Source organism: Rattus norvegicus, chromosome 14, assembly GCF_036323735.1.
Source record: "Rattus norvegicus strain BN/NHsdMcwi chromosome 14, GRCr8, whole genome shotgun sequence".
Taxonomy (NCBI): domain Eukaryota; kingdom Metazoa; phylum Chordata; class Mammalia; order Rodentia; family Muridae; genus Rattus; species Rattus norvegicus.
Genome location: NC_086032.1, coordinates 35,527,159 through 35,551,926, shown reverse-complemented (window position 1 = coordinate 35,551,926; position 24,768 = coordinate 35,527,159). Strand labels below are relative to the sequence as shown.

The 24,768-nt window shown below is 45.6% G+C and overlaps 2 protein-coding genes across 20 annotated transcripts in view; one reads left to right on the top strand and one right to left on the bottom strand.

Moving 5' to 3' along the window:
- Positions 1-169: 169 nt before the first annotated feature.
- On the top strand, positions 170-4,460 carry Zar1 (zygote arrest 1). Of its 2 annotated transcripts, NM_181385.2 has the most exons (4): positions 524-1,324; positions 3,013-3,105; positions 3,190-3,264; positions 4,150-4,460. In NM_181385.2, exons 1-4 carry the CDS (start codon positions 551-553, stop codon positions 4,291-4,293), a joined length of 1,086 nt encoding a protein of 361 aa, NP_852050.1. In that variant the 5' UTR covers positions 524-550; the 3' UTR covers positions 4,294-4,460. The 2 variants fall into 2 exon arrangements, 1 of the variants encoding a protein (NP_852050.1); XR_010057381.1 differs by lacking the exon at positions 4,150-4,460 and having other exon boundaries at positions 170-1,918; positions 3,190-3,231.
- A 2,267-nt stretch (positions 4,461-6,727) lies between these two features.
- Positions 6,728-24,768, bottom strand: part of Fryl (FRY like transcription coactivator) — a 237,975-nt gene continuing 219,934 nt past the window's right edge. For 12 of the 18 annotated variants that reach the window (XM_063273429.1, XM_063273428.1, XM_063273431.1 and 9 more), the window contains 10 exons: positions 23,663-23,910; positions 21,155-21,362; positions 19,762-19,911; positions 18,921-19,019; positions 13,450-13,518; positions 12,084-12,149; positions 11,203-11,220; positions 10,309-10,419; positions 9,085-9,275; positions 6,728-8,933 (listed from right to left, as the gene is read on the bottom strand). In XM_063273429.1, the coding sequence (XP_063129499.1) occupies positions 8,675-8,933; positions 9,085-9,275; positions 10,309-10,419; positions 11,203-11,220; positions 12,084-12,149; positions 13,450-13,518; positions 18,921-19,019; positions 19,762-19,911; positions 21,155-21,362; positions 23,663-23,910 (1,419 nt within the window). In that variant the 3' untranslated portion in view covers positions 6,728-8,674. The remainder of the gene's footprint in view (positions 8,934-9,084; positions 9,276-10,308; positions 10,420-11,202; positions 11,221-12,083; positions 12,150-13,449; positions 13,519-18,920; positions 19,020-19,761; positions 19,912-21,154; positions 21,363-23,662; positions 23,911-24,768) is intronic. The other 6 variants (XM_063273427.1, XM_039092710.2, XM_006250926.5 and 3 more) reach the window with 3 other exon arrangements.

The window sequence follows — 24,768 nt, the reverse complement described above, 5'->3', positions numbered from 1 at the left end:
AAATGCATCTCAGATCCATTTATCGTCTGAAGGAATGGTTTACTTAAGAAAATGTTTAGACCTCAGCCCAGAGGAGAGAAACTGGGCACCTCTGTTCACGCCCGGGGAAGGGCTGTAGCTTCAGGCTCTCCTTCCTGAAAGGGCTGTGGGTGGACACTGTCCACTGCTCTGAGCGAAGTGAGCTGTGGTCTGAGACAACAACATAAAAAGAGGCTCAGAGCGGTCTTCTAACCTTGGTATTTTGCTCCCTAATCAGACACACGGGCCTCCCTTGCCTTCCTCATGGCAGACATCTGGAGCAACGAGGCATGGGGCCCACCTGGCTCGGATAATCCCGGTGATGATTCTCACCTCGGCTAGTTCCCCTACAAATCGTTGCTGTGGCTAGCAAGAAAAGCCCTTTTCTGCATCCTCAAGAGGGTTTCGCTCCCGGTGGCTAGAGGGTGATAGGGTTTTTTCTCCCGGTGCGCGGCCGCCTATTTAACGCGGCGCGGAGGGCAGCTGGGCGGCGCTGATGGCAGCCTGGGCCGGCGAGGCGCGGGACGCACCCATGTTCCCGGCGAGCACGCCCCACCCATGCCCGCATCCTTACCCGCCCACGGCAGCCAAAGCCGGGGATGGCTGGAGGTTTGGAGCCAGGGGCTGCAGGCCCGAGCCCCCCTCCTTCCTCCCCGGCTACAGACAGCTCATGGCCGCGGAGTACTTTGACAGCTATCAGCGAGCGCAGCTCATGGCCTTGCTGTCGCGAATGGGTCCCCGGCCGGTCAGCAGCCGCGACGCTGCGGTGCAGGTGAACCCGCGCCGCGATGCCTCGGTGCAGTGTTCGCTCGGGCGCCGCACACTGCAGCCTGGACGGCGCCGAGCCAGCCCCGACGCCCGGCCTGGTTCCTGCCAACCCCGCAGCCCCGCCAGGGCCGGGAGACCCCCGCGATCCTGGCGCACCGTCGCCCTGTACTCGCCCGTGACCTTCGGTGGCCTCTCCTCCTCGCTGGAGGTTGCGGGGGACAGGCAGACGCCCACGAAGGGAGAGGGGAGACCGGCACCCACGGGGACCCGGGAACCCGAGCCGGGAGAGGTGGCAGTGATGAAAGCAGTCCCCCAGCCGCAGAGCGAGGAGGGCGACGTCCAGGCTGAAGGGCAGGATGGGCAGGAGCAGCCACCGCGGGAGGACCCGGACAGTGTGGCGGCGATGCAGTCTGAGCCCGGGAGTGAGGAGCCACCTCCTGCTGTCGAGATGGCTCAGGACCCCAGTGACGTGGCTGCCTCTAGAGACCGGGCCTCCCCACAGAGCACTGAGCAGGACAAGGAGCGCCTGCGTTTCCAGGTGAGGCCAGCCTGGCAACCTGGACGCTTCCAGAATTGTAGGACTCCTTCGGGGCTAAGCTAGTGGTTGTGGCTGATGCAGGGCATAGAATTCTTCAATGCCCTCAGTCTGTATTTAAAAAAAAACCCCAACCGCGTATGGGTGTTTTGATTGCATGTAGTGTCTGTGCATTTCGTTGGAGTGGAGAGATGGGAGCGGAAGAGGGCGTCAGATCCCCGGAACTGGCGATTTACAGGTGGTTGTGAGCCACTATGTGGGTTTGAGGAACTGAATTAGGGTCCTCTAGAAGAACTGTGTTCTTTAACAGCTGAACCATCTCTCCAGCTCTTCAGCTTGTAGGAGCTTGCAGCCGCTGCCAGTTAATACAATGGGAGGTGTTTACACAATAAAACCAACCCCTACGTGGCCTGACCCACTGGCAGTCTCTGTTCTTGGGAAATGACTGTGTAGTTGATTCTGGTCACATCAACACTACAAATGAAGCCTCCGCGGCGAACGCACACCAGTCCAGTTTGGACCGTACTTCAGATGGCTGAAGGAAGATAAGAAAACACACAGCAGAATATCATCATGTGAACTTGGTCGCACGAGAGAGTGGGTTTCCCAATGCTCCTTTTCTCATTTCCCCTCTAGATATGGGGAAATTTGCCTCATTTGACTGGTGGGGTTTTGTTCTCAACTAAGCCCTACCCTCCATTTTTGAAGCTCTCAACTGAAGCTTCTCCCTCCCAAACTTGCCTGGCTTTTAAAAAAACAAAAAAACAAAAAAACCTCAGCATTCATCCAGAAGGCCAGCACTCCTAAGCCTTGGATGGTCTTGAGTTGCAGCCTAGGCTAACCAAACAAGGAACTGGGGGGCGGGGGTGGGGGCACCCAAGGAGCGTGGCCATTACTCCCTCCCCCCAAAGAGATGCAGAGCTCTGAGCTCTGGGAAAGGACTCAGAAATGCCTTATTTTCTAATCATTTCAAGGTTGTTGTGTTTGGGGTTGGAGTGGCAGTGGAATGGGGTGTCAGAAAAGCACTTGGTTGCCGTTCACAGCTGGGGGTGATCTTAGGCAGAAACCTTAAGCTTTCTGGCCTCCTGTGTCTGCTCACTATAAAAATTGCATTAAGAGTCCTTCCAGGCCCCCCTGCCAGTCCTAAAGGCTTAATTATAAGAGCTTGTTTGTCACTTAAGTGGGAAGCGGGGAAGTTTAGAACTCGGGTGCTAACGTTACATAGTCATACCAAATGAGCTATACTTACATAGGTGGCGGGACTTTTTGGAAACTTAACTAGCATCATGGACTATTTAACATTGATTGAAGACTTTCGAAGGTTTAGAAGAGCCTTTCTCTTTCAGTGTAATAACTCTCTCATCTGTGGAAGTTCTAGGATCACTCATCACCCCACATAAAAGGCCCAAGGGAAGGATCCTGAGCTCTAGACAGCACTATTTGGCTTTTCCCTTGTCCGAGGGGAAAAACACTTATCCATCTGCTGGTATAGGAACTTTCTTGGTTGGCCTCAGTTTACATATTTGTTTGACTGAACTATTATTTCACCTGATTAATTTAGAGGTTGACCCAAATCTAACCTTACTTACTACCATGGTAAAGTTTCAAGTATCAGGTTGAATCTGGTCCCAGATTCTGAAATGAGGGTAACTCAGCCATCACTTGCTTAAAGTCTGTATCCTGCTGTTCAGTTCTTAGAGCAGAAGTACGGCTACTATCACTGCAAAGACTGCAACATCCGGTGGGAGAGCGCCTATGTGTGGTGTGTGCAGGGCACCAGCAAGGTAAGAGACTCTGCGGCTGTCCCATTCCTGCCTGGTGCCGAGTGGGGAGTGTCAGTGTCATGGGGACCCTCTTTCTCATCGCAGGTGTACTTCAAACAGTTCTGCCGCGTGTGTGAGAAGTCCTACAACCCATACCGAGTGGAGGATATCACCTGCCAAGTAAATCAAATGTTTGCATTTTGGAAAAGGGGTTTCGTGTGCTATTTCGAATATATTTCTTAAAAGAGGTGTAGGTTTCCAGGAGCCTTAGGCCCTACTTTTTCTTTCCTTTTTGTTTTTCGATAGGGGTGGTAGAAAGTCCCCTCTGCTGTGAAACGGGGTGTTTGTCCCCTTCTGCTCTTGCAAAATTTGACTGCATGGCCTCTTTTGAATCTGTTACCTCATTAGCAGTGTAAAAGACTTGCTTACCTGCCACTTGACTTGGCATAAGGGAAAACCCTGCAAAAGCAGAGTACCTTTCTATAGCCTGAGGTGGTACACTATTACCCCGGTGCATCTAAGAAGCACATTTCCAAGTTAGAGTATGAGACCCAAGACATGGAGCCTCAGCTTTTCTTGAGAGTTTGCATAGGGAGTTAGCTCCCTATGAGACCTTCTGAGACCTTGTCTGTCCAGCTCTGTGCAGTTCACCCGTAATGAAGGCTGCTAAGTGCTTGCTTACCATTAATTAGTTCAGCACTGCGTCAAGGGACTTAGATAACCTTCAAAAAGAAAGAAGTGACAACAGTTACCTGCTAAGGTTAACCACAGAGCTAAAGGACTTCCACATCTACCTGAGAGTCCAGCGCACTTAATGTTGGTAATTGGAGAATTAACTACCCTAGGATGGGCCCTGAGAACCCTAGAATGGAAAGCCACGAATGCTCCATTCAGAAAAGGGGACTGCAGGCACCGTTCTACAAACTTAAAGCCTTGAGCCTTTCTGCTCTTGGCTCTCGGTGCCCAATTCACGTGCCACCTGTTCTGTAGTCTGCTTTGAAGCCCCAAGAATTGAGGGTGGGGGAGGGGGGTTCATCCTTTGTACTTTTCACTCTGATTTTTCAGAGTTGTAAAAGGACTAGATGTGCCTGCCCGGTCAGACTTCGCCACGTGGACCCTAAACGCCCCCATCGTCAAGACTTGTGTGGGAGATGCAAGGACAAACGCCTGTCCTGTGACAGCACCTTCAGCTTCAAATATATCATTTAGAGAGAGTTAAAAATGGTTCTGCTAAATGGATCGGACAAGTGAGCCTTCTCCCACGCCCCTCTCCCCTCTCCACCTCTCCCTTCTCAAAATACTTCATGAAAGGCAGTGTACTTTAATATAAAGCCTGCGAATAAAAGGGGTTGCAAACAGTTTGGGGCTTTATCCAATTCATGTCTCAGTTTGAGGTGAGCCTGTGCTGAAAGTCGGTAACTTTGTTAAGATCTGTTGGTGGCCAGACTGACTTAGGGAAGTCACAGGCGCGTCATTCAACTCTTAAACTTTCACAGACGACAAATGTACGGCTTCAGTCTGTAGGTTGAAAATCTCTAAGAAAGATGTTATTTAAAAGGCCCAGCACACATTAAGCTGTGTCATATTTTTTAAATTTAAATTAGTCCTAATTTAAAGGTCCCCCTGGGAACCGTGAACGCCCACTGCCAAATGGTGCTGGGGGAACCTCAGTTCTTCTAATGAAGCAAGCGTTGGTTGTTGGTCTGACACAGCATCACAGCTGGAACCAGGTAAAAACTGTGTTCCCTTCCACTTTCTCTAAACATTTGTTATCGAAGTGTCTAATCCCTGTCTACCAGAAAGTGGAGCCGGTCTGTTACCTTGGACACTGTCAAGTATTCAAGCAAACATGTTGAAAATCCGAAGTGGGCTTGAGGGCTCTCTAGTGTCCTTGTGAGGAGGGGGCAGGTTCACCTGGGCCCAGGTGAATGAAGCTGATGTGTGGAGTGCTACCAGCCTTTCAACCTCTTCGTGGGCACGTCTAACACGTATCCTAATTGTCAGCAAATAAACCAGACAGAGGACCGACACGATGCAGAAGCTCTTCTACCTAAAACACTGCTCCGCTTAGATCAACTGAGCTGGAATTGGATTGAGTTGAGTTTGATAGAAAGACCTGTTTCATGCTGGGAGCCTCTGGTAGAGAAAACCAGAGGCCAAATACTGAGTTTATGACAGTAGGTAAAACTAGCCTGACACTGGCCACTACATAGAAGTACACTATTAGACACTATTAGAAGGCAGGAAAAGGGGCCTTTTCATTTTTACTTTATGCATGTGCTTTGCCTGCATGTTATGAGTACCACATGCATGCCTGGTGCCCAAAGAAGTAAGAGGGCACTGTATACCCTGGAATGGAAGTTGCAATTGAAAGCCACCATGTAGGTGCTGGGTCTGAACCCCAGGTTCTATACAAAGGCATGTCAACCGCCCTCGTAGTCGGTTTACTGCTGAGCCATCTCTCAAGCCCCTACTAAGACATTTTAAAGGTGTACTGTGGACAGTGGACTGAGGCTAGATTGCCTTTTAAGGGAAAGCACTCTGGGTGCCTGGGGACGGATAAGTTTTAGGGACTAAAGCGATGGTAGCAGGTAAAGCATTAAACTGTGTGCTTAAAAGTCATGGGCTTCCCTTGTTCTCGGGGCTCGCTCGCTCTTAGTTGGGACTAGGGCCAGGCAGAGGTAATCCCATTGACTCCTGTCCTGGGTGGGACAGGATATACATACTATGCACTTAGTCAGTGTTTGCCAAGTAGAGGAACTAAAAATGCCTGCAGAGTCCCAAGACAGCACCACTGGCTGCTAAGGTGGGTAGTGAAACCATTCGTTAAAATAACTTTCCAAGGGCAGCTAATACTGTTTGGCAAGAATGGAATGCCTGCACAAAGTGACTCAAAGTTTCCATCTCTGATGGCAACATTCTGGCACTGAGGCTTGTCACACTGTTTATAGGTGTGTAAGCCAAAGCTTAGAGAGCATCAGACCCTCAGACTGGAAGGCTGGCAGGAGACACTCTAAATGCTACCTCTGCATGTGGAGAGAATGGCTTTATGTTAATTCTTACACTTTTCAAAGTAACTGTGGACCACTTGAAAAACTAGGAGGGAAAAGCCACACAGAAACTATTGGCCCTTTTTCCTGATGTGTAGGTGTTTGTCTGACAGAGCGGTTCACTGTGTTCTGGCAATGCTCTTCCCTAAAACGTCCCTTAGCCATGCTTTAAGCCAAGGTAGCTTGGAGTCACTAAACCTGGATACCGCTTCAAACCCTGACTGTATTATGGCTTCTCAAAGAGCAGCACCAGGGAACTGCCCACCTCTCAACTTCCTATTTAAAACGGTAAGCTCACAGAAGAGGGTTATATATAGCAGACACTAGGTTCTTGCAGAATGAAAGAAGCTGACTAGAATTAAGCCCTAATTTTGCCAGTATATACAAACTCTGGAGTCAGTGTAGATGTCACGAGGATAATCCTAATGAATTTGGTTTTGCTTTTGGCAGCTGTATCCCCCCGTCCTCCCGTTAACCACATCAGTATCAAATTAATTACATATGAATTATTCAAAACCTTGGGTGAGTCAATTTAACTTTTTCCTGCCTTTTTTCAAGTGAAATTATACGTGAGAACTATACAGGTAACATGATGCCATCTATAGTCATCTTTATTTGTTTTCTTCTTAAAACACCACACAAACCAACAGCTACAATGCTTTTTTATTTTTAACAAAAAGGATGTAAGGAGGGTGAGAAAAATTGGGAGAAGGGATGTGAAGTGTGGCGTGTCTCTGGACACCATCCCTGTGCCTGCCCACCCCCAGCCCAAGAGTTATTAATAATTTAAAGGGCACCATTTACAGTACCAGAACACCATTAAAATAATTTTTTTTATCTGGGTCAAAAAATACAGTGATTATGAATGTGCTGTGACCAGTTATAGAATTTTCCAGGAAACGTGACCACGATCCGCAGTCGAGCGGCATGCACAGTGCCCCCGATTAATGCACTTGAGCATAATCACATTTCTGTCAGGGGCCACGCCCCCGGGAGAAGGCAAAGCTAAGCAATTCATTTCTACATTCTAAACTCTGGAACCACAGAGCCCAGTCTGAAAATAAAAGTCACAGTGGAAAAGAGATGCATATAAAAAATACAAGGTGTTCCTTTCAAATCAGAGGAGTCGTGGGACTACATTCATTTCCTTTACAAAATTCTATTAAAAAAAAAAAAAAAAGGGACAGGATCCAGTTTGTTACGCTACAGACTTAGACGGTGGAGAAGTGTATTGCGCGTTTTGGGAGTCAGTCTTCAGGCTTCCTGTCTTTCCCCTGTAGCCCCAAGGGTTCCGTTAGCCTGAAACCAGTCTGAGTCCTGCATAAACACACAAGTCATTTGCACCTCTTCTCTTGAAGTCTGCAGCCATCATTCAGAGCCCGCAGAACACACGGTCCACCATCGGTGACCACAACTTTTCCTTTAGCTTTGTACGTGTTTTCTGATAGAACAGTGCGTGGCACGAATGTACAAGAAAATACAGGTTTTAGTCTATGCGGTGTCTATAAGTTACTGAGTGAAATAAGTTAACTTGTGTAATGGGAGGCGCTGGCGGGCAGCGTGCGTCTTTATTTTACATTTTAAAGTCTCTGCAGGCGTCTGCTTTGGTTAGTTATCAACAATATCAACAAAAGCACTGATCAGAGAGCTGAGCAGCAGAGTCCAATAACGTTAAGAGATATATTATTTCTTTTTTTTTTTTGAGACACTGGGGAAAACCCAGCTTTAAAATATTATTAAAGTGTTCTGACATTTACACACTATGAAGAGTTAGATCTAATAAAATAAAATTTTTTCAAAAATAATCTTGCAGTGCTCTTTTAGGCATGCTCTGAGAAGCTGTCACCAGACATCCACACCTTGAAAATAGGACTGACACACACACACACACACACACACACACACTTCCTTATACAGACCAAAAAAAAAAAAAAAAAAAAAACCAACCCAAACACCCCAAACCCTTATGCCATAAGTTGGAAAAAAACAAACAAACAAACAAAAACCCCCAAAACACAACCCCGGACCCAATGGTTTTTGCAAATAAGTCTGTGTTATTAAGTCTGACTGGGTGGTCAAGTTGAATACTAAGTGTCAACTATGCGTTTATGATGATGACGGCTAGAAATCCACGTGGCCCAGCAGGCACAGGTCTTCAGCTAATGAATTGGCCCCGATCCCAGCCTCACTTCACCTGCCCTGCAATGTCTTGGAGGCCATTATTGCAAACATCCTCGGAATTTCTTTCTTTCTCCAGAGTAATGTAGTTTGTATGCATTACTTTTAGCCCTTATTCTTATTCACATAGGTTAATAATAATAAAAAATCCCTTCTTCATACAGTTGCTGTAGAGGTCTAGGCAGCAGTTAAGCGGTCAGATATTTTCTTCAGTTTTTTTTTGGACAGTTTGAAGTTATTAGTAGACTACAGGGAAAGGTGCTGCCCCAGGGTTTTCAGCGAAGCACAAGGGTTCATGAAAGGTGCTCGGCTAAAAGTCTTCATCATCCTCAGCTCACTCCCTCTTGAGGGGCGGAAGTTGCTCAGAATCCAGCGCTCGCCGTCTTTCCGACTGGTTTGGCCTGTGCTAGGAGTGGGTGTGACTGCACCATGCGGAGAGACTCTCTGATCTCCAGGTTAAGCTCCATCAGTTTGCAGTTAGCTTCTGACATGTCCAGGTTGGAGCCGATGACCGCGAAACTGCCCGTCTGGCCTAGCGTCTGGTGATGGAAATAGATGTGTAGGAGTGTCTGCACGGGGTCGTCGTCACAGCTGCCGAAGATGTCACTGGGCCAGAGGGTTCTGGAAAGAAGGCATAATGTTAAAGTTCTGAGGTGTATGTCCTTGCTACATATGCTACCTTTGAGGTTAACACCTATGAACGGAACTGCCCTGCCCGGTGAGTAACTGTTTATTATATTCCATGGCGCTGTGACATCTCTTCCCAGCTTACCTAAACGCTTTGACTTGTGCCACAGCTGATACGAATTCCTTGTTCTTCAAAGTTTCGATCAGAGAATGAATGGCGGTTTCTATTGTGGTCTGTGCGGCTTTGGAAATGTCGGTTTCTTCATTTTCTGAGGCGGCCTCGGCTTCCTTAAGGATGCCTTCCAGCTGGGTGAGCTCTTCCGACATGTTGATGACCTAAAACAAGAAACTCTTCAAGCCTCTATCCCCTATGGTCAGCAACCAGTGGGGAACCCAGTCAGTTACAGGGGATAGGGCTGATGTAGGAATGTTCTTCTGTCAGGAATACAAATTAGCAACCAAATAAAAGACTTAAAACCAAGGCAGAGTCACTTCTGCTGTAGCCTCGGCCACTTTGAACTTGAGATCTCCTGAGTACTAGGTGGTACAGTACTTATATATTTGTTCTGTATCTACACGTGCGCACGCGCATACACACACACACACACACACACACACACACATGCACACACAGGCATATATCCCTAATACCAGGTTTAGCTATTCTAGATAAGTTGGGTTGCAATAACTGTTTATACTCTATCTTGGGAGATTATAATCGCCGTTGGACAGTGAAGGGAAGTGTCGTTTACCAAGGCTATTTCATAGAAATATATGTGTGTGTCTATATATTCGCTTACTACAACGGCCTGACATGGCACATCAGGAAAGCTAACTGATAAACTGGGGGAAAAATCAGTGCAAGTGGCTTTTGACTTCAAGCACTCTGACAGGGAATATGTATACATGCACAATATCTACATAGCATTTTAAAAATTCAGTTCTTTTCCCAGTGGCAATGTTAGTATCAGCACGCAGGGAGGGAGACAAAAGATTATAGTTGATAACTGTGAACCTACATATTAACCTCTGCATTAATGCCATGTTCATTAGACCACAGAGAGATGAGATGTTAGGGGCTTCACAGTGCAACTTTGTGCATGCTCTGCTTCCAGTCACTGATCTGTTTCTGCTACTGAGCCTCTGGCCTAACCTGTTGGATGTCGGCTCTCACGACAATGACCTGACAAGCACATCAGTTTGAAAAAAAGCTAATTGATCAACTGGGAAAAAAAAAATCAATGTAAGTGGCTTTGACTTTAGGCATTCCACCAAGGAATGTATACACTTAAGCATGTTCTACACATGCAAGCCCGCAGGTATATGGTTACAACTCTGGAAAACAGCCCTGATGCCTGCTGGAACTGACCTCTGCTTCATTCTTGATGGCGTTTACTTGGTTGATGAGTTTGCAGTAGGCCTGGAACAGAAGCAGCAGCTGAAAGTGTAGCCTGTACAACCTCCTGCAGAGTTCCAGCTCCTAGGAACGAGCAGCGGAAACTGAGGTTAATCCAATGCAGACCTGATGGGATAGCACACCCCCAGTAAAACAGTACAAATGTGTTAAAGTTGCCTTGGCGGTTGCGCTTCTGCGGTAAGCGAGTTAATACGGTGTGCAGCTGATGAGAGGCGGGTGAAAGGTGCTTTGGGGGCTGGCTTTCAAATAACAAGGCTTGTTGCTGGTTATGGAATTCCTTTTTAGTAGGAAGCACATTTTCACACTGGACAGACAGTGTCAGAAGGCAATGTGTGGGATGCTTTGGAGGGGAGGACTCAACACGAATTTACAACTTTGAGTTGATGACGGGAATTCACAGGGGTGCGGGCTTTGACCCCACTGAGGTTCCTGATGCACCCTCAACTGGCACAGAGCGAAACTGGGTGTCCTCTTACCAAAGGGGGGGGGGCTTTTGAGGAAATGGGCTCTTAAGCAAACCACTTGGTGATCTCATTCAAGTGAGACTATGAAATAACATGTGCGGTTGAAATTTCGGGATGTGACAGGAGACATGTCAGTGACGGGTATAGAAAAGCACCACGCAAGCGCTAGCTGCGTGTACATCTTCGTTTTAAAGTCTCACCGTTTCCTCGTCTTTTTAGGACCAATGTGTCTCGAATTAGGGCTATGCAAAATTGAAGCACACGCTACTTTCAAAGTAGTCAAAGGCAAAAATGTTGCTAGGTCACAAGAGGACAAATGGCAGATGAAAACCAGTTTGTCTCACAGGGATAAGGAATCTATAAATCAAGACAGGCCACTTACTGCTAGAATTCCCATTTGCTAAGCAAGGTGATCGGGTCACAAAAAAAGAATACAGAGAGAAAAAGACCAAGAATTAGCATAGGAAAACATCACAACCAAGGTTACTGATGCCCGCCCGCGCAAACCGTGGGAGCCCTAGCTATTGTAAATGTATTTTAATCCAGGTTTTTTGTCCCAACAAACCCAATAGTAATAACATTTCCATGAGTGCAGTGGGAAAGTTACTAAACGATTTTACCATTATTATTATTATTATTATTATTATTATTATTATTATAATATCAAATGGTTGGCTGAATCGGCCCATAATCATAACAGGAAGTACTTACCAGCAGCAGGCTCTCTGGTGTGGCTCATTCTAGACTTTTCTATGAACTTCTACTCAGCTCTTAGGCTGTCTCCCTCATAACAATGGGCCACAAGGCAGAACATAGAGAACTGGTGTGTTTTTACGCTACACTTCACACGTCATCTGGGTCAGAACTTTGACCCAACCAGGTTTGAATCGAGGGAAGATGATGTATGTGAAACAAGTGAAACACAGTGAAAGGCTTTGGATATGTGAGGAGAGTAATTTTGAATTAAAACAAACTGTAGGGATGTAAATGGTGCTTCTAGAACCTGCTTTTCTGCGCGGTTCCCTCTGAAGGATTCCTGTTAGTTTAGAAAGGATTTGCTAAGCAAAGGTGAACTTTAGCTCCACACAGCTGACCATAAATTATGCAAACAGTGGCCCAGTAACATTAGCAGAGCACAACTCAAACTTCAAACAGCAGCAGGAGGTTGCACTTCATATGGTTTATTTCCAGTGGGAATTCAAGTTTTAAATCCCTTTCCTCATTCCTGTTAGCCATGATACATGGGACTGGTTCTACACATACATGCAGTAGTGTTGCGGGCAATGGCACAAACCATCGCTGTGATTTACCAAAAGTGATCTCGATGCACTGAAACAGATATCAAGGACAACACACATACACATTTGTAAGTACACTGATATTTGCATGGTAGATTTATCTTCCCTAACTCAATATTTACTGACTGCTTGTATAGACTGCACTCGGGCACAGACAGCACAGTGTCTGTGTAAGGCTGGGGATACGCATCAGTCTGAAGAATACCGTCTCCGTTTTTCTCTCTGAATATCTCAAGCTGTAACTGAGTCAACAGTCTTGGGGGTTATGGAATGGTTTGGGGTACAAGGACCCCAAACAGTGTCTAAGGTGTCTAAGGACCACTGAGCATCTCCACTTGGTTTAGATGGATGCTTGTAGGTATTGTCAAAAGCATCTGTGACTTAAAGGCCAAAGTTAACTTCCATGTTGTCTCGTTTCTTTATTTGTGATTTTAATGCTCCTTTCAAATAGCACAGGGCTTAGAGTTACCTGTCTAGGTTTCTGCTACTTATTTATTATTAGACAGATCAGTCCCACTGAGCCTCAGTTCTCATATTCAAAACGGGAATAACTAAGGGGTCGCTCAGCCAAACTGTTAGAGAATATGACCGTGAAAAATGCATTGGCATCGTGCCTGAAAAGCTTAACAGTTAAATTGTAATCCCTTCAAGATTTCATCCTTACCCAGACTCCAGATTTTTATTAGAGTATACGCTGTGTGAAGACATCTACTACTGTAATGTAACTGAGGTCGAAATCAGTGGGAATTCAGGTGTCGGGGGTGGTGATGGCTGAGTTGCTGAAGGCTTTTTTCCTAGTGTGAGGTTGCTCCCGCTGGAGTAACACATGGGTCTTAACAAACTATTCCCAGAGGAAGTACTATGGCTTTGTCTTCCTCTGAAGAAAACGTGTTGTTACTGTTTAAAGTACTGAACGGAAACACGACAAAGCCATTCTTCACATTTAGAGTAACAGACCCAGGGCACCCTGCCCCGGGGTTTGCCTTTATCACCAGACAATATATCCACAGAATACTAATATACAGCCATTTCTCCCCGAGAGGCAGATGAACTAAAAGCCAACCTGAACTGTCCAGATACCCATCAAGCTTATCTACTCAATGTTATTACACTTTGGTCGCAAGCTGGTTGTTCGTTTTTATTAAAGTGAAGTTTTCATTACTAAGCCAATATTTCACTGAGCCTAACTTTCAGGGAGATTGTTCTGATAACCAAAATGAAAAAGGCTCGCCACCATTCTTCCTAGGGATATCAGGTAAGGGCAGCGGCATGCATGCATTGTTTTATAATATCCGATGCGGGCACTTGGCAGGAAGCACACAGAGACTTACGTGTGCATTGGTGTTTATCCTGTCTATGTCTTCGTTGGCACCAAATGTCCTCTTGCAGTTGTCTAGCCACTGCAGAAATGAGAAAGGGTAAATTTCAACAGTCATCGCATGAAACCAGTGCTGTAACAAGTCCTTCTGTTCAAAGCCAGAAAGGCTAGGGCTGGCTGTAGACACAATTTCATCGCCACCTGAGGCCGGTCATGCAAACAAATGAACGAACAAGGATCAATACAAGATGCCGACACCGTGAGTTTATTAATCATGACGCAATCGGCGTTCTCGGGACCTGTGGCGTCCCACATTGTGAGATCCTTCGCTTAGTGAATTTTACTGGAAATCTTCACAGTCTCTACCTGACCTTTATGTCTAAACGTGAGATGGGGAAAATGAAAGACTCACTTTCCTTTGGCTGATCTAATAAGGGCAACTTACAGAAAAACGAGCCAGGCTGTCTGGGTGCATCCGAAGTTTAGTTCTGCCACTTTTAATTAGTGAAGCAGAAACCGAGATCTATCTAAATTCTGTTTCTACTTATTTTCTTGCTCTTTGGATGGTAATAAATGACAAGCATGTTGTCTCTGAGGCCTCTGGACAGATGTGGGTTTTCTAAGTCGATACTAATTTAAAATAAAGTAGCATTGTGGGTGTGTTGAAAAACGGAGCCACAGAATTTCCAAAGGGAGAGCTAAGGGCCTTCAGATGAAGCCCCAGGCTTCTGCAGTTTCTGGCTGACTGGGTGGGGGTGGGGTGGCGTTAGTGAAACGAAGTAATAATCAACCACTCAGCCTGCGACTTTTGAAAATAACTCCCAGCCGAGTAGCTCCCAGGAAAACATTTTAGTGTTAGATATTTAAAATTCTCAATGGTAGCTTCATGCTCTACACAGAAAGAATCAAAATTAGAAATGGTAATTGTTTCAAAAAAATGTCTTCCACCTTCTGTCTCTTCCACAGAGACAACGCTGGCCTTTGGGTTAGTTTCTTGACAGCATCTTGGAATAAAAACATGTTAAACCTTTCTGGTAAGAGACAGCAGGTGGCAGCCATTGTCATCAGAAGCTATCAGCAGATTCTTAATGAACACCTACCAGTCAACACCTACCATGGAATTTATGCCTTAATCTCTACTCATACAACATGTTAAAATGTGTATGCACTTAGACTACCTGCCTAGCTTGTCCAAGTAAACTAGTACAATGAAATTTATTTCAGTTGTTAATTATTGCCTATACTAAACATTTTAAATATTGCACACGCTGTTCCACATTTTAGGGAATACTGTTCAATAATTTCTGATTTTACTCCCAATAATACAGTCCCGTGGCTAAATGCTAGCCATCAAATAGTATGTTCAGACACAGCAGAAGGGCCATGCAGAGAAGCCCCGCCTCCTACCTGATTGCTCTCATGTTTTCTTTGCTCAAATGAAGGTTTCCCCAAATGAAAAGTTTAGCTGCTGTGAGGGCTATGTTTCTAAGTATCGCAGAGCAGCCTATATGCAAACAGGCAATCATCCAAGCCAATGATGGACACTGAGCTATCAGACAGGACTCTGGGAGAGTACTGCAGTGAGCCCTGCATGTGTGCCTTGCTGGAGAGGGTGGGCACACAGTGGTGGCTTCACGTTCATGCCCTAAGGGCTCTGTGTATTGTTAGCTGCAGTTATCAGTGATATAGCAAGGTACTGAGGGCTGAGATGCTCAAGAAAAGGAAGCTCCAGAGATCGAGTCCAAGTGTCTGGGTAGCTTCTTCATGGGACCTTTGATGTGTTCACAAGTGTGGGGGTTTGGAGGGATGGTGCTAGAAGAAAGGTCAAATTGTAGTCCCAAGGTGCTGGGGAGGTAAATCCGATTCCTGCCAAGACTTCGAGGTCCTGGCTACAACCTGGTTATCACACTTGAACTCTAGAGGATGGAAATACTGCATGTGTAGCAGAGACACTCCGTATGACTGGGGGAAATCTTACCCCGGCATGTGGAAAGCTCTGTGAAAACCAAGCTGTGAGTACAGACTCGGTGTAGAAAGACGCAATGATGGACAAGGACAGTAGAGAGATAAAGACTGTGGGCGAGAAAGGGGCAGGGGTCGAGGTTGGCTTTCCTCTCAGCAGAATTCACTGAGGACGGTCTTCTCTGAACACAGGCACACCTTTGTTATGTATAACACTGTTAACGGGCCTGCCTGGCATCTGTCTTGTTCCACAGGTCTGTCCACTCTTATGCGGGTAGTGCCTGATTTGAAATCTTTAACAAGTGTTGGTGGCTAGAAGTCAAACTTTAAATTTTCCTGTTCTTTGTGGCAAAATCTACAAGAACTTTCCTAGGAAAGGGGAAATGGGGCCTTAGCTTGTCAAACCATGTTGTCTTGGTGGTGAATGTCAACTGAGTTCTAGGTAGAAAACATGGCGTGTGTATGCACACTGCAGGGTGGCTGTGTCCTCAAGATACTTCATTTACAGAAAATAGTGGACCAGATATGATGGTAAAGTTAGGGATCAGTGGCCCATGCTGAAGAAAAGTTGTGCAATTATAAGCCATTTTTATGTCCACATGGATTTTAGAATTAAGTTTCAGAATTTCCATTAGTATGCTGTTTGATTTTCAAGTACATTAGTTGTGTAGATGGTATCTTTGCAAAGTTAGGTTTTCTGACACACAAAAAGTGAAACACGGTTTGCTCCTCCACGTGGTCTTCTCTCATGGTAATGTCTGAGAGTTGTGAAGGGCTAGCATATCAGTAGCTAGCTTTATCTCTGTGCATTTGAAATTGCTGCCTCATTAAAAGTAGTTATCCATTGCTGTAAAATCAAGCACTCTAAAATGCAATCGCTTAAAGTAAGAGGAGAAAAAAATTCCTATGTCTATAAGCAATATCAGCATGTGCTGTTTCCAGTTTGACAAGGATCAACCTCCAGTTAGCTCATAGTTGAACCAGGCCCCCAAGTTCCACACATGCCTCACTCCTGACTTGTGGCTCTTGGCCGGGGTCTCTCTTTTCCTTTATGTGACCAGTCATCCTGTAGTAGGGACCAGAGTTTCCCAAAGCTCGAAGCAGACTTCTAAAAGGCTTCTTAAGGGCTTGCCTTGGGATTTGCAGTGTCTTGTGAATTCCAGTAGTTAGAGTTACAAGGCCATTCTGGACTGCACTGTGGGTGGTACTGAGTTGTGTTGGAAAGGAATGTAGACCGGGGAGGCCTTATTCACTGGGCCATTGTGGCAACGGCATCTAGGATAGGCAGTAACTTCTGAAGACCCAGGAGGCAGCAGCAAAGTGGGGTAGAATGAGCTTGTATTTCATCAAAGCAAAAGTTGGTCATCAAAAGATGCTTCAGTGGTGAAAATGATAGCAACGGGAAAAGGTATCTCCAATCCATACACCAATAAAGAGCATGCATCAGGGGTCGGTGGGTACATGCACTTGCCACCAAGTCTGATGGCCTGAGTCGGAGCTCTCGGACCCACTTGCTGGAAAGAAAGAACAGACTCCCACAAGGTATCCTATGGCTACCACGTGTATGCCTTGGTGTGGCCCTTCCTTGTCCACAAACGATAAGTAAAGCATATATTAAAATAAAGACCTCTTATGAATAACTGAGAAAAACAGCTCATGTACAGGACTCACAAGCTAACCCCATGAAGGATCTATGTTCAAATATAAGTGATGAGGAAGACCGATGACCAATGGATGAAGCGATGGAGAATTCGCCTGCGAGTAACGACAGACACTTCTTCAGTAAAACTGCTTGGTAGACTCCAAGTCATACAGATTCTAGACTGAGCAATTCCATTCCCAGAAGCTCTTTGGCAGACAGACTTGAGCTGATCACGCCCGATAATTCACTGGGCCAAGAACTCCTTTCTTAATCTCTTTGTTCTTTTAGACCACATATGAGCTCACATTCCAATGATCAGGAGAGACAGCCTTGGTGCAGGTATTTTCTTTCCCAAACGACCCTCGAACCTCGAATTCAGACTCCAGGTCCTTGTCCCAGTCCTGCTGGAACTTCCTTCCCTTCAGAATTCATGCATAGTACTTGGTTTATGACGGCTTTGCTCTTGAGGCTGACTGAGAAGCCTCTTTTGTCCCTGGTGCTTTTATTAATACTTATGTGGCAGGGACTTTGCTATTCCGAATGAATTCCCCTTATCAAAAAAGCCGGGGACCAGAGCATTTCAGGTTTTGGTACACAGGAGTTGCTTCTTGTTTTTTTTTTGTTTTTTTGTTTTTGTTTTTTTCTTTTTTTTGGAGCTGGGGACCGAACCCAGGGCCTTGTGCTGCTTCTTTGTTTTTAATGAAACCAAAGTCTAGCACAGGAGTGTGTGTGTGTGTTATTCACATGGCCTGCAGGTAATGTTGTACAAGTTATAATTGTTTATAAAACAAAGTCTCTATATAAAATGAGCCATCAGGAAGCAAAGGGTGCCACTGTATTAGCCACGTGGGGGACAGTCTGGTTGGTTAGCCGTCACCTTATCATTGGGGGACAGTCTGGTTGGTTAGCCGTCACCTTATTATTGGGGGACAGTCTGGTTGGTTAGCCGTCACCTTATTATTGGGGGACAGTCTGGTTGGTCAGCCGTCACCTTATTATTGGGGGACAGTCTGGTTGGTTAGCCGTCACCTTATTATTGGGGGACAGTCTGGTTGGTCAGCCGTCACCTTATTATTGGGGGACAGTCTGGTTGGTCAGCCGTCACCTTATTATTGGGGGACAGTCTGGTTGTTTAGCCGTCAGTACCACAGTCTTAGTTTAAGCTTCTGATAAATCATTTTCTCACATAATGTTTTGACCCATCACATGACACCTCTGTCATGTTGGTACTGAAAGTTTCAGGTTTTGAAGCATTCTGGATTTCAGATCTTTGGGTCAGGGACATTGATCTGGTATTTACATGTTCAGTCTGTGCTGCATATTTTTAGCTAGAATATTTTAGGAAAGAAAGACCAGGTTTTACACTCAAGATTTTCAGAGGTCTTTAAATGTGGTTATATTTAATACTAATTAGTGAAAGTTTCACCTGTTTTAGGGAAAAAATGGCTAGAGAGTGTCTGGGAGAACAGTTTCTCCCTCCTCCTTTTTCTGCATTTGCCAACGGAAGCCGGGCCAGTATTTACTTGGCTGACTAGAATTGTGGGGCCATTTCCTAGCAGGCAACAATTATACTATGCTTCGTGCTTGTTGCCTTCCTCGCCTCCAACGCCAAGGTGAGTTTTATCAGAGGCGCCAGATGCCCTGTGCCACAGCCCTGTGACCACGGCTCTGTGACCCGCATTTCCAAACACTGCTTACTACTTACCCCTCCTGCCACACTGACCCCAGCTACAGTCTCCCGCTGTGCTCTTAGGCAGGAATTCTCCGGACAGAGGAGAGCTGTCCCAGGACCTCCCATAAGGCTAGTGAGAATTCCTTGACTGGGGCAATCTGCATCCAGGTCATAAAGCAAATGATTTCTGTGTGTGGAGAGGACTGACCTGCTCAGCTGCTTCTCTCTTGGTGGTGTAAGTATCCAGATGTTCCTGGAGCTCCAAGACGCCAAACTTGAGTGTTTCCAGCAAACCGCACGCCATCAGCTGGGAAGGCAGACACACAGGTCATGAGCACCCACTGGTCATTGGATACCCTCTGCTCCGTCAGACCAGTAAACACCTCAGAGGTACCATCCCTCAAGCTTCCAAACATGTAGCTGTCTAGCCTCTGAATGCTCACAGCAAGCCAGGGGAGACCAAAGGGATCTGGGTCTCTTGTCTAGCCATCTCCTACCAAATTTGTTCAAGAACAGAAAAGAACATACATCTCCAGACTATGTATGACACTTGAGGTTTCTCATCCTGGATGCTGTATCTATAGACCCAGCAACATTGTATACAGTATTTCATGTATCGGAATGTCTGTCTGTCTACCTACCTACCTACCTTATCTATCTGAGACAGTCTTACTACATGGTTCTGGCTGGCCTAGAGTTACTATATATACCATACTGTCTTTGCAGTCAGAGATCTGCCTGCCTCTGCCTTCTGAAAACTACGATTAAAATTATGTTCCACTATATCTGGCTGGGATGACATTTTGCTACATATGTAGATTAGGGTTAAAACACAAACCCTTCACAATTCAAAATGGAAAACTGCTTCTACAAAAGACTAATAAGCGAACAACACCATCCCAGTGTAGTCCTACTTGTTTTGAAATAGGTTTTTGCTGTAGAGAGGTGGCTGGCTTAGAATGTGTACACCCCGGGCTGGCCTCCCACTCTCCATCCTCAGCCTTCAGAGTACTAGTATTTCCAGTTGCGCGCCATCATGCCCGCCTTACCGTTTCGGCATCCACGAAGACAGTGGGGCATTCAGAACACGTCATCATTACTTCCAATGAGCTTTTAAACTTGGTACCAATGCGCTGCAGACTCTTGCCAAGAAAGCCCACAGCCTCATTAGTTATCTCTCCAAACTTCCTTTGAATTGTCTATGAGGAAAGCATGAGAAAAATTTAGTATACACACACACACACACACACACACACACACACACACACACACACAGGTCTTTCCCCTCTTTTATGTAAAGATGTGTTACAACTGAGATTATTGTAATGATTTACAGAATTCTATTAGCAGATCTACTAGGTCTCTATGTATTTCTTTAGGAGATATGCCAACAAATAGCTATTATGGTCGGATACAATGGCACACCTCTGTGCTCCCAGCTACTTGGGAGAGTCAGGGGAGGTGGGAACTGGGCTCAGGAGTTCTAGCCCAGTGTGCTATGACTGTCAACATGAACAGTCATTCCCAGGAGTGGGAGACCACCAGGTTGCCTGAGGAGAGGTGAACCAGTTGGGAGGAAGGAATAGCTAATGTGTATCTGCATAGATGGGTGTGGTATTTATTGCTAGAGGATATTAAGACTGAGGGGACAAAAACAAAACAAAACAAAACAAACGCACAAACGCATGGGGACTGCCACTGTCACTGTCCAGGAAGGAATACAACTAGAAAGCCAAGGGAAGTGCAGTGAGTGCCGAAGGTTAAGTCGAAACGCACACCACTGAGTGCAGACAACTGCCTAGGAAGGAAACTGGAAGTTGGAGTGCATGGGGAAACTTAGCATAGAGGGAAGGAAGATGGTGAACTGTTAAGCGCTCTCCTTCCCCACACAGTGCTCAAAATGGTACCCACATGCCATGGTGCTGTCTGAGAATATTCACTGGAAAGTGTCTAGGATAGTATGAGGCACAGGGTGGACATTTAAAAAATGACAGTGCTTATTACTACTGTTACCTCATGGACGAAAGTGACCTTCCTTACTGAGTTCCCACAGTGACAAAAATTTCATTTAGCACCTCTTTATAAACACTGTAATGGCTGGTGGCGGGCAGGTGCAATGGTGAGCCTTCATTTCTCTGGTGCCCAGGATGGTACCCTGACTTACTACAGAAAATTGGCCAGCAGGTTTGCAACTCTGTAGCATTTTTCACCAGCAGGTTTGCAACTCTGTAGCATTTTTCACCGTGGGTTTTCACATCTGTCCTAGTGAGTGACTGACACACCAGGAGTACGGCCAGTCAAGTTGCAAATTAAGGAAATGTTACATTCATAGAAACTGCTTGTTAAAGGAAATCCATAGGAACAGTAAAGCCAGACACGTAGAGAAGCCTAACTTTACCAGACTATTGCAATGTGAGTTCAGAAGCCTTAACGTCCACTGACCTGGAACAGTCTTGAAAACACATGGAAAGTGAACACCGCACAGGACCCGTCTGTGTCCGACAGCGTCTGATTGACGTGACAGCGCCACGCTTCTTCCTCGTCCTCGTAAGCCATTGGCTGAAAAGCTGCTATTATGGCAGACAGAAAGGGCGTCGGGAGAGGCGAGGTCTGCACCTCTGGAAAACCGTCTTGTTCATCTTCCTCTTGACTGTGGACACAAAAACCATAGCGATCCTCAGGCTCTCCCCAAAGAACAGACTCTTAGTTCTTTACATGGCTCAATGGAAGCCATCCTTATCCACAGATACACACTGACTTTGAGCAGCAGTTCTCAACCTGTGGGTCAAAACCCCTCTGGAGGTCGCATATCAGACATTTACAGTATGATTCATAATAGTAACAAAATTACAGTTATGAAGTATCAACAAAATAATTTTATGGGTGGGGCCACTACATGAGGAACTGTATTAAAGGGTCACAGCATCAGGAAGGTTGAGAACCACTCATTTAGAGAATGCAGCCTAAACTCCCTAGTACAGGTAAATTCATGTTCTTCCTATTTTAAAACTCTTTAATTTCGAGTGACTGTCTTAGCCCAGGTCTATAGTATGCTACTACTGGAGTAACGCCAGTCACATCTACAAAGAATATGGATTAGGGCTGGGCACGGTGGCCTGAACTTTTTCTCCCAGCATTTGGGCAGCAGAGGCAAGTGGTTCTCTGTGAGTTCAAAGCCCATCTGGCCTTCATAGGCTAGGGATATGCAGAGTTCCTGCCTCAAACCAAATATACAACCAACTAACATGAATTAGAATGTGTTCATATTATGACCTACTTTGGATCCCTTTATAAAATTTTGTTAATTTAGTTTTATAGAAACTTCAAAGCTTATTTTGCTTGTTCGCATGGGGTGTGTGTGTGTGTGTGTGTGTGTGTGTGTGTGTGTGTGTGTGTGTGTGTATCCATGCATGCGAATTCACGTGTACTCACAGGCCCAGAGCCCATGTTACCAGCCATGCATATACTCAGCTATTTCAGAAGCACCTGAAGTGCCTAACAGTAAAACAGACAAGGGAGTGGACAGAAGGGGTGGCTATTTTATCTCAGGAGTTTGTCATTCCTACACCAAGACAGTCAAAGCATAAGACTGGAGCCATGGAACAAAGACCAATGCTAAGTTGTTGAGTCTGAATGTAACATGAATGGTTCACGTTACAAGATGGCTTCCCTACCTAAGACTCAAGGAACACTGAGGGAGGGAGAAAGGGTGGGAAGGCTTGAAGAGCCAGCTGACTGGGATACTCGTTGCTGGAGACTATCTTCTAGACTCCATAGGGAAACTGCTCTTATGAAACTTCAAACCCATGTCTGCCTGAAACCCCTCCTGACAACACTGTCATAGACACGCCAAAGTCGTAGCAAAGTGGCTCACTTCAGTCCTTCTCTACAGCTGAAGAGGTGCTGAGTGTCTACACAGGGCTAGCATGCTGCACGTGTGTTTTAAACATTTCATACACGAGCCCTGTACTTACATGACTTCTATCCTACACTCTTCCTCCTCCAACTGCTTGTTCTCTTCCGAATCCCTCTTGACTCTATGCCCTCTTCACTATGGGTACACTCGTGTGCACACGTGCACACACACACACACACACACACACACGCAGCGCTGAGATCCATGTATGCTGCTCTTAATCTGTATGTGTTTAGGGCTCTGCATTTGTGACCATAAACCCTGTAGGAGCTCAGCTCTGGAGACAGAACTACTCCCTCCCTCTTTTTCTTTCCCTCTCTCTTCCCACTCCCCCTAACTCTTTCTCTCTAACCACCGACTGTCTGTAGTTCTTCATCTATGGGCAGGGCCCTGTGAAATTTTCCCTATCACGCCAGCTTGTCTACTGGTAGCGTCATTGTGTGGGGTTTTAGGCAGCCAAGCTGTTGAGAAATAGCACATATTAGACAGTGTCATACTTCAGATCATGGAACTGTTTTGTGTGCAAACTTACTAAGAGCCACCAGGATTCCCTTTAAGAACTTATACAATAATCACTCAACTTAATCCATAAGTGAAGAAAAGTTTTGTTTGAGAATTCTTCACATTCCAGTTTGACATTTGGAATGTGCAGAACGTAAACATCTGAAGGAATCAACGTATTATCCTCCAGCACCAAGAAGTGATCTCTCGGGCTTCCTACGGCAATCTAACTGAACATCTGACCTCTGACAGATCAGTATGGTAGCCCAGATCAGTATGCTATTGATTTTAACACTTGGCCATCTGGTGTTCTACCCAAATAGGCGTGTGGTGTGCGTCTAACATGGTGTGCTAGGAATGGATTGTATTTTATTTTATATGGACATTAACAGAAACAAACAAAACGAAGACAGTAAGACTACAGACTAAATACCAATACACCAGAGTGCATAAACTGGAGTGGGGGAGGGGCACGTTGGAAAGGGGCGGGGATAAAGCCGGAGACTCATGACTCTATGTGTGACTATGCTTACCTCGACAGCCCAGAGAAATCAGCCTCTTCCTCCTCACACCGTTCATCCAACTCTTTTAAAGCCAAGGTGACGTCCTCTTCGCAGACGGACTCGGGATAGCTTTCAGGGGCCAGAGGCTCTGGCATGTCAGTTTCTTCTAAATCAAGAATTCCCCGACAGACTAGCGGGTCCTGTTGGTCTTGAATAAGGTATGGCCCTTCATCTTCAAAGGCTGTAACATGCTCCTCCTTTAATACTGAACTTGTATCCTGTGAAATAATCATTAGCTTTAGCAGACTCCAACAACAGCAAAAGCTTTTATCAGTGCAATAAAGGGCGACTGCCAGCATCCAGGGCTCCAATTGTCTGGTCAGTTTGTGAATGTGAGTATATGCAATTGTCTTTTTAAATGGTCCTAAAAAATGCTTTGCTTTTCCCATTTGTTTTCAGCTGGTGTAGAAGAACCCAAGGGCTACTGCGTATGAGCAAACAGACGATTACTGACCCCAGCCCTACAATTTTAAAACTTACAATATACAGTCAACTGCTACAAAAACCACCAAACATTTTTTACTTGTTTTCCTTCTCCCTCTATTTACAGGATTTGGGTACTAACTGGGATCTAAGTCCTTTGCTAACATACCTTCTCTTATATACATTACATTTCTCTACAAGAAAAGTTGGCATTATTATTACTAGAAAGTCTCTTGTATTTGAACTACCCAGCCTCCCTGTCATTTTATCAGGACAGTCGATTCTGGCGATAGGTAACAAGATGGTTCAAGAGTGAATCCACTGATCCTATGGGGCTGAGCCGCCCACAAGCATTCACTTTCCTGGTATCTGTGATGTGGAGAGCTGGCTTCAGGTACTGAGACACACAACAGAGCTCTTTGTAGTTTTGAATCTCAGTAAAGTCTCACAGCTAAGACAGACTTCTCAAAAGATTATGAAACTTTAAGTTCTTAGCTTCTGAAATGAAATTATAAGCTCATTTATCAAACAAGAATGGCTGCACATCCATAAGTCTTAGCGAATAAGTAATAATGAAAATACAGTGGTTAAGTGGTCTCTTTTCCTACCCACTGTTGACATAATGGCTGTCAACATGACGACATGTTGACATA